The following is a 9,388-nucleotide window of genomic DNA, read 5'->3' on the forward strand; positions in this document are numbered from 1 at the left end:
GCAAAGAAAAGAGAGCGATGTTATTGAAGGATGTCCACAGCGAGCATCTCCCCGACGGCTGTCCGGGTTGTTACCGAGATCTTCCAAGCAATTGCACAAGACCTCAGTCAGAGTTTTAAACTTCTGCAATAGGTAAATCTTATCCAGGCATGTGCAATTTCCAAGTTCATTCAATTCAGGGGTTGGAATCGGCAAGCAAATCTCAAGCTTACTCCTGGCTGAATTGATTACTCCTTCAGTCAGCGAGTCATTTAAAGAGGAAAAACTAGAAATCCTGAGAAAGTGGAATACTTCCAGCCCCCCATCAAATTTCCTCGCTCCAGTTTTAAATAGGCGCGGTCTCCTTTCTCCATCTGGATCAGGACCCCGTTGCTGGCAGCTTCCCGTGTGACGTCTTGGTCCCCCGCAAAGGCAGAAATCACCGGCCACCCGTTGAGCATTAAGCTCACCTGGAAGCAAAGGCAGAAGACAAGCGCATCTCTCCATCAGTGAAAGGGAAAAAACGAAGGAAACAAAGGAAGACTCTACCGGATAGATGCATGCCTGCATGCACGGAAGACGGTGGTGGTGGTGTGTGTGTGTGTGTGTGTGTTGGAAAAACATTTTTAGCTAAAAGCATCCAGGAAAAGAGATCACTCGGGGAGTCTTCATAGACACCATTAGCTGCTCCTTCGATTATGAATATTGCAGCTGGAGCACTGGAAAGAATATAAGTACAGCTGGCTACCAATTTACTCATAAGCCAGTCCCCCTGTGTTCAAAGGGTACCAGGACATGGGGACTGTTGGTAGACCTGCCCTTTAAGCAATTATCTGAACAAAAACAGTTGCATTGTTAGCTTTGCTAAATTCGTGCTATGGAAAGATGGACTTTGCTGGTTTTGAAATCTTAAAACACATAAGGAAACTCATGGAATAAAGATCTTTACAGAGGCAGAAGAAAAAAGAAATGCAAGAAAGAGAGGTATAGCTGGCTTAAGAGATTTGGACAGTATGAAAATGTCCCTCTCTGCAGTTTTTAGCAATGAGTACTAGACATAATCTCCCGCCCTCCCTCCCTCCCTCCCTTCCATCATATCTATCTATCTATCTATCTATCTATCTATCTATCTATCTATCTATCTATCTATCTATCTATTCTCCATCTATCATCATTTCTGCTGCCAAATCAAATTTACGTCCAATAACAAAAGATCCAAGAGCATAAGGAATTTTTTTTTGGCTTTAACACTACTGTAATTACCTTTCAAAGCCCCTTTAACACTACTGTAATTATCTTTTTAAGCCCCAGCTTCTCAACTCAGCCTTGTATGGAGTTAGACAATCAGATAAGAAGAGAGAAAAAAAATATAGATCTGATTTATTTTTTTAGGCATCTCAAGGAGAAGAGGAAATAATGAGGTCTGTAAGTGATACGAGCGGTGTCCTCAAATTGGATGCATGTGGATCACGGCTGAAATTCCAGCATGGAATATATAGTCAGCTACTATTCTGTATTCTAAAATAGTGCTTTTCTTTCAGGAAATCTGGGTGCTTTGTCTCCTGTGTTAAATCTTCAAATGTGAGACAAGGGAGATGCAATAATAGATTTGTTCCAGGCAGTGTCTCTGGGGCCAGGGAGTGGGATAACAACACTTATTCTTTTGTGGACCAGCAAAAATGTTGAAACCTTGATAAAGGCAACATGGTCCAACAGAGATTACAGTATTCTTCCAGAGGAATGTTAGAAATTCAACACTTTGCATACAGTACCTGCCTAGCAAAATCTTCCATGGCCAGTAATTAAAGATTCCCATAAATGCAATCTTCCTTTTTCTCATCTCATTCTTTCTATGCTTTTTTAAAAAATCCGCTCCCCTTCTTTCTACACACATGTGCACAGTCCTTAAATTATAAACAAAAGGTAGGTGAAGGCTTAATAAAATCCACAATCATTATTGCCCAATTATATATATATAACAATTTCTCCTTTTTTTTCTTTTTTGAAGAACTGAGCTATGGCTTCCTAAAGCAGAAATCAAGACCTGCTCTTAAAAAAATATACATTTGCACCTTATGGGTAGAAAAAGATAGAAATTGTATTTATGGTCCACCCGGGCTGCACAGGTGGGCTTAAATCTGACTCAGTTTAACAGAATGGTTTCTGAGCAAACCTATACAGGACTAGACACTTTACATGCCAATTTTCAGACATGAAGTTTTACCCTCAAATTTAGAATTTATAGAGAAAGAAAAAGACTCTATCTCAAAGATTCAGGAAGTCCCACTATGACCTGGAAGACAGTCAATGGATCTAGGTTCTCCATAGCTTGAGATTCTAAAAAATCTCAATTTTTTTGTGGGGAGGTATAGTTGAAAGTTCCAAAGTTATTGGGGGGCATGTACCTTAGATTTGATTAATATAGATGATTAGACTAACTACACTAGATTAGAATAAATTAGATTAGATTAGATTAGATTGGGATGTGTTGATTGAGGTTCTTTAGCTGTTACTATCACATCAACCAACCCAACTTACACTTTCACAATCCATTCAACTTGGTTACAGAATTAACAGATAGAGGGACAAGATACACTGAAGCATAACTTAACTAATCAGACTGATTTTTTTAAAAAACGCTAATGTCGCCCAACCAAGAAGAAACCAAAATGAGAACGAAAGAAAACCAAGGTTAAAGCTGACCCAGGTTTGCCCACTGAGTATTGAACTGCAGGTTGTGTGAACACAGGCACTGCTGATCTTTTCTCACTTTGAAGAATGCAACTTTTAATTAGGTCCCAATTATACAGACAAATGCTCCTCATGAAAGGCTGAAGGGTTGGGGAGTATGCTGTTTATGCTCTTCTACCATCAGCAAATTCTGGGGGAGTCTAGCATTATTTCTGTGCCTGAGAGACCCGTGTTTTGTCAGTGGCTGTTCCAACTTTCTTTGCAAAATGATAATTGGATGCAAGCCAGGCTTCAAAATTTACTATCATGTTTTTTTTTCCCCTCTTCCAGATGTTTGTCATTTTGCTTAGTAAAGAGTTTTTAAAAACTCGAATAGTATTTTGCAGCATTTCATGTTGGTCTGAAAAAACAGTATCTTCATGAAACATAGTTTCCATTGATAAGATAGCTTTCCCCAGTTATTTGTCTGATAGTCCATTAAGGGAGCAAGCATGTGTAAGAAAAGCTGTAAGTAGCTTCCAAGAAGTGGTGCTTGTCTTTACAACAGCAAAACTAAAGGACTAAACACAATGCTTATCCCCCCTATGAGGACAGCAGACAGTGGGTGAAAGAGCCTTCGAGAACAATGGACGTATCAATGACAAGAAATAGGATTGTGACTGTTGAATGACAAATGTCTTCAAGATGAAATTCAATCAGCCAGGCAGTCCTTTTCTATCCATAAATCTAGAATATATTTATCTATTCGGCAGTGCAGTATTTTCAAAAATAAAACCAGAACTTCTGCTCATTGAAATTAATACAGCAGACTTATAAGAAGACCTGACTGGGGCTGATGGTTTTGTCCACACTTAACTTTAAAAATGACCTCCCTCCTTTTACTCTACATACTGGTTTTACCATGCTATCAAATTTTATGCTTTTTGTGAGTACAAAGCTTTTACTACCCTGTACACCGCCCTGAGTCCTTCGGGAGAAGGGCGGTATAGAAATTCAATTAATAATAATAATAATAATAATAATAATAATAATAATAATAATAATAATAATAATCAACTTAATCACACTTAATTAAACTTAATTTCTTCCTAGGAAAAAATTTAAAGGAATGTTAAGAAGAAGAGAAAAGAAGAGAAGAGAAAAAGAAAAAAGAAAAAAGAAAAAAAAAACAATTTGGCTTCCCTTCATGGATGCATATTAGTAAGGGAGCACAGAGTTAACATTCTGCCTCCTTATTAAAGATGTGTTCTTGGAAGAAAAACCAACTATATAGAGTGGGAAGTTTTTTTGTTTTTTTTTTAAGTAAATGCCTGGGTCATAGCACAAAATACTGGAGACATGAAGACTGTCTATGGAAAGGAGAAGAACAGCCAACACCATTTTTCTAGAAATCAGAAAGCCTCCATCTAGGGAGAAGAGCTTTTGGCAACTGTTTTCAGATCCAGAATGATGGGAAGCTAGACAAAAACTTATCTGAGGAACCAGACAGATTTATACCTAATGATAAATAATAGGGTAGCTCACTCTTCATTTTCATTTCCACTGCAGCCAGCTTAAGCACGAAAGTAACCGGTTCCAAGAAAGCTTTAAAATGAAGAGTAGGATTAAACTACAGCCTTCCAGGGCCCTCCACTTTTTCTTCACCATTGCATTATTCTCGGCCAGGTACATGGGAAAATATACTGTATGAGTCTATATTGTCCATTCGTTATGTATATACACTAAATCTCTCTCTCTCTCTCTCTCTAAATCTTATTTGTATCCATAAGCCACCTCTATAAATCTTGGCCGTATAGTATAATTCTGCAATGAAAAACCCAATCAACGATCTTCATTGTGTTTTACATGGACCTGAATTTCAAAATCTGCAAAACAACCCCAAATCCCCACACGAGAATGGATATGCCATACAGGGAAATCAGCAAGGCCCTTTTGCTGGATGGTTTCTGGCACAGGATTTCTGCCCTGAGCAGGTGATGGATATGACACGCACTCACGAATGCCTCAACATCTAAATACTCACGAATGCCTCGACATCTAAATACTCGCACAGAAATGTCTGCAAACACACCTCCTCCCATTCATCCTGCGGCCCTGGAGCTAGGCAGGTTGACTCGGAAAGGCCCGCTTAACTTAATTCAAGGGTGTCGATTCCTCACCAGAGGAGTAAAAAATAGTTGGTCACTTTCATTCATTCGCATAAATTGGGGAGGGGGCTGCGTTTCCCCCACCCAGGGCAAAAAGGGAAAGTTCCTTGGTGAAGTAAGCCATGCAGCCTCACCTGGATGGTTTGCCTGTTGTACACCTTGACCACGTGGAAATTAAAGCTGTAGATGCCCTTTCGGGGTGCGATGAAAGTGCTGCGTTCGGAGTCAAAGTTGAGCCCAATGTTGACCAGCACCTACGGGATGGAGGGGAGAAACGGAGAATGGGGTAACGAAAGAGAAAAGGGGACTGGGAATATTGCCTAGGTGAGGATCAAAGCTTCTCTTAAAAGGTCATTTCTCTGGAAATATCCAGCCTTCTTTCTTTCAGTTTCCTTCCGCTGGGAGCTGTCCACTCCGAAGGTGAGACTCCATCCTCATCTCTCCCTTTTCACGGCCCCACCCTCTTCCCTGAACAGGGAGACACTAAACCAAGGTTAGGTGACTCCTCCTGGCCCAGGGCTCTTCCTCCCCAACGTATGTCCATGGGTCCTGCTTCTGGGAGTGGAGGGGCTTCTGTAGTCCCAGCTAGCTGGTTGCCTCTTCCAGAATTCAAATTCCATCGAGAAATCGGACTTTATGACTGACGACTGACTACCTACCCCCTCTGCTCCCCTCTAATCTCGGGGAGTCTTCAGGAGACCTGAAAGTAGGGGGGGGGGTGTGAAGGTGGCAGAGAGGAAGGAAGAGTCCTTTGAAGGCATCTCCCCCTTCCCTCTTCAATTCCTAAGTGCCCCCTCCCCTCTCCAAACCCCCCGCCAAAAAAAACCTCCTCCCCGGTTTCCCCCCCTCTCCCCAACTCCCCTTAAATCCCCCCTGCCCGGGTAGTGGGGGGGGGCGGGTTTCCTACCTGGTCGAAGTAAATGATCATGGTGCGGTTGCTCATCTCCGACGGCTCGTGGTTGGTGCTGCGGATGGCCGAGAAGGCCACCTTGGCGCTGCCCGACCGCACCGAGATGCCCAGCGCCGTGCCGGTCGGATCGGAGGCCGGGTTGGAGTCGCACACCACCAGACACTTGCCTTCCAGGATGATGGGCTCCGTCTCGTTCTGCCCCGCCACCACGCCGGCTAGCCAAGCCAGGCTCAGCAGCTCTAGGGCCAGCATCGCGCCGCCGCCGCCTCCGACTCCCCTTCGCCTTTCGGCCGGCTCGTCCAGCGGCTGGCGGGCTTCTCCGAAGGGACGGGCGGGGGTCCAGACGGCTGGCTGAAGCCCGCTGCTCCGCTCTTCCCGGCTTAAGGCTGGCTTCCTGCGCTGCCCCGGCCTCGCCTCTAGTCCGCCAGCACGGCCCGCGACGCCCCTCGAGGTGCGGAGAGTAGCGCCCGCGGCCCCCGGCAAGGCGCAAGCGGAGCGCTCCGAGGCATAGTGCGGAGGGCAAGCAGCAGCCGAGAGCGAGCCGCTCGGTCAGCAAGAGGGCAAAAGCAGCGGGACCCCCGCCGACGGTGCCCTCCCCGCCACGCCGGTGCCTGCGACGGTGCCCACCGGCTTTGCCCCTGCCCCGCTGGCTCCGCTCGGTGCCCGCCCGGCCGGCCGGCTGGCTGGCTGGCTCTCTGCCGCAGCTCTGGCCCGACCGCTGCCCACCGCCCGCCCGAGCACACAAAAGCCGCCGCGGCGCGCCTCTGCCCACCTCGCCTCTCCCTTGCCAGCCCCAGCCCTTCGTCAGCGCCGGCCCCGCCCCGCCCCGGCCCCCCCCCCGCGCCCAATGGGCGGCCGGCGCGCTCGCCGACAACCAATGGGGTCCCGGTCCGTCTCCGGCCCCCCCCCCCGTCCGCTCTCCCCGACGGGGGAGGCTTTTTGTGCGTCCTGCGATTAGGTGGTGGAGAGAGCAGGTGGAGAGGAGGAGAGGCGAAGAAGGCGCAGCGCCGTGGCGCCGGGAGATCGGGGCGCCCGGCCGCGCTTCGCCCACCTGAAGGGGGGCCCGGGCGGGGGGGTCTTCCGTGGGGTCTTCCGTGGGGCCGTGGCAGGTAAGGAGCGGGCGGAGGGGCGCCAAGAGGGTGGGGTGGGATCCTGGGCCAGCCTCTCCGGGTGCCTGCGCGCTTTGGGGACAGGACGGGGGTGGGCTGGGGATGCTGCGCAGAGATCCCGCGAGGGATCGGGGACCCGCTCAGCTTCCTCTTAGGTTGCGGGAGGCCTCTGCGCGGAGGCGGAAGGGATGCGCTCTCAGGAAACAGGCATCCCACCCTTGGGAGGGCGGGTCGCCTGGGTGGCAGAGGGAGAGGTCATCCCTGCGGTCCCTCCTTGTCCCTCGGGCAAGTTCAGAGGTCCGGAGTAACTTAGCTGAGCGAGAAGGAAGTGGGGTGAAGGGGAGTGTGTGTGGACTGAAAGTCTTCAGCTGGGGAGGGAATTGAGGGCGTTGGTTCTGGGTCTGGTGAGATAGAAAGTGCGTGTGTGTGTGTGTGTGTGTGGGGGGGGGGGGGGTGTCCCTTGAGAGGAAAAATCGTGTAGGCCATCATCCAAACTTCTGGGTTATCTTTAGGAACCTTGGCTCTTCTGGAAGTGCTGGAGTAGAACCACCTCTCCTGACAGGTTTGGAATCTAGGTCTCCTGATCCCCAGAGAAAAGGACTATCGGTAAACCCCACTCCCCCACATCAAATGTGTGATCGGGGTTCCTCTTTTGCTTTCATTGTTTTGAGTTCTTCATCCTGTAGGCAGCTTGAGGTTCAGATCTTAGGTCAACTTGGAGCCTGGTTTCCCAAGGGCACAGCTGCTTTTCCCAGTTGATCTGAGACAGGAATGGATCAGGGAAGGGGAAAGGGAATGTAAAGGATGGGATGTTATAGTTTATAGGATGCGACTGGGCCAGCCCTGCGTAATGCAAAAGAGAGAGAGAAAACTTCCTTAAATAATGTAATCTCGAGGCGAGGAATGAAGTTTTGAGAAATATGAATGGCCTGATAGGGTCACCAGAAACTCTTCTAGACAATCACTTCAGGTGTTGTGACATCATTGTTAAACATCGTACAGATGCCCCTTCTGCATTTAAAAAAATGTATAGGGATGCAGGTGTCTCTTGGGTCCAAACTGGCTATTTAAAGGATTAGAGCCAGGTTTGTATTAATAGTACATTCAGGGAATAGTACATTCATCTCAGCCATCAAGTGATGAATATATCCAGAAATATCCCTGAAAAACCAGCCAGTTGCATAGTCAAATTTTATCCGTCTTTGCTACTATATCAATATGCAGGAGAAGGAGCTGTAAGGTAAACCGAGGTTTAAGTTTAACCCTGATGCAGCTGAATTATACAGAAAGAGGGCAGGATGGGGAGGAAAATTAATTCTGGAAGTGTTGTGAGCTCATTGACACTGAACTTTATCCACAATTTTGCACGTGACTCTGCTAATCATCAGTATATTCAAGGGGAGAAGGGGTCTCTTGATGTCATCCTACACATATCTCTACATTCTTGACTTGACATTTGTATAAAGACTTTGAGACTTTACTTATAACAAACATGCATTGGATTGCATTGGTACGTGAAAAATCGCAGCCACATTGAACTATGGTGGAGCAGCCGAAGCATATTCTGTTTACTTTGGAGTGACACTTAGTGACATTGTAACTGGTCCTCCTACATTGTGAAACTCCAAAATAAACAACTTCACCTTTTTTAATCTCTTGCTTTCTCTTGTTGAGAGAAAAGCGTTAAAAGGCCAATAATTATTTGGTTCTAGAAGTCCTGGAACTTTCTCTCCACCTGTGGAAGACCGTAATGGGTGTCCCAGGAAGAAAGTTAGAACGTTTGTTTTCATGAGAAAAGGATGTGTGACTCTATAGTTATGTAAAGAAAAGTGAATAGAGTTAGTTTCCCTCTTAAAATAAAAGAGAGGCCTAACCACTTGTCTGAAAACTACAACTTCTCTATCATATCTTCGTTTGTGCTGTAAGGGAGCGAGGGACACTGTTGATGTAGAAGAATTAGCATTACTCATGCCAGGAAGTCAGTATGAGAAGTTCTAAGAAAATTCCCAAGATTGAGTAAGGGCTCCTGAGTTCTGAAGGCTGTGAGGATTGTGGATGCTCAGTAGCTGTGAAATATTTGTGTAGGAGGAGGAAAGAGCCAAGGGAAGGAAGAGGAAAGGAATGGGGTATTCAAAACAAGAGCACGCTCTGCTGGAATATTTTGTCGGAGGGTCCATCAGTAGAAGAAACCAAGACCTTTTTTCCTGACCTCTCAAGATCTGTTGTTGAATGTCTATGGAGATTCTCAACCGTTCATGGCTGCCCCAAAGGTGTTTTTCCAAAAGGTAACTGGACTTAGTTGGTTTTTCTTTTCTTTTTTTTTTCCTGGAAGTTTCTTCAGAACCAGAAGAAGCGTCTTGGAGGAGAAGCAAAATGATTTCAAGGGGGGGGGGAAACCCCAAGAAAGTCCACTTTGCCTTTTGGGGGGAAAAAAACCCCTTTGGGACAATGACTGTTGAACTGTAGGAAAGGAAACACTGGAGCCACAGCTGCGACAGATCAAGCAGGGATGACCGAGGTTCCAAAAACACCAGGCATCCAATGTTTGCACA

At 46.4% G+C, this 9,388-nt stretch overlaps 1 protein-coding gene across 1 annotated transcript; it reads right to left on the minus strand.

Moving 5' to 3' along the window:
- Positions 1 to 251: 251 nt before the first annotated feature.
- On the minus strand, positions 252 to 5,979 carry CBLN1 (cerebellin 1 precursor; the record flags this gene model as incomplete). Its single annotated transcript, XM_083370656.1, has 3 exons — positions 252 to 449; positions 4,952 to 5,071; positions 5,725 to 5,979. 3 exons carry the CDS (start codon positions 5,977 to 5,979, stop codon positions 252 to 254), a joined length of 573 nt encoding a protein of 190 aa, XP_083226782.1.
- Positions 5,980 to 9,388: the final 3,409 nt, after the last annotated feature.

Source organism: Vipera ursinii (genome assembly GCF_947247035.1).
Source record: "Vipera ursinii genome assembly, chromosome: 10".
NCBI classification, from domain to species: domain Eukaryota; kingdom Metazoa; phylum Chordata; class Lepidosauria; order Squamata; family Viperidae; genus Vipera; species Vipera ursinii.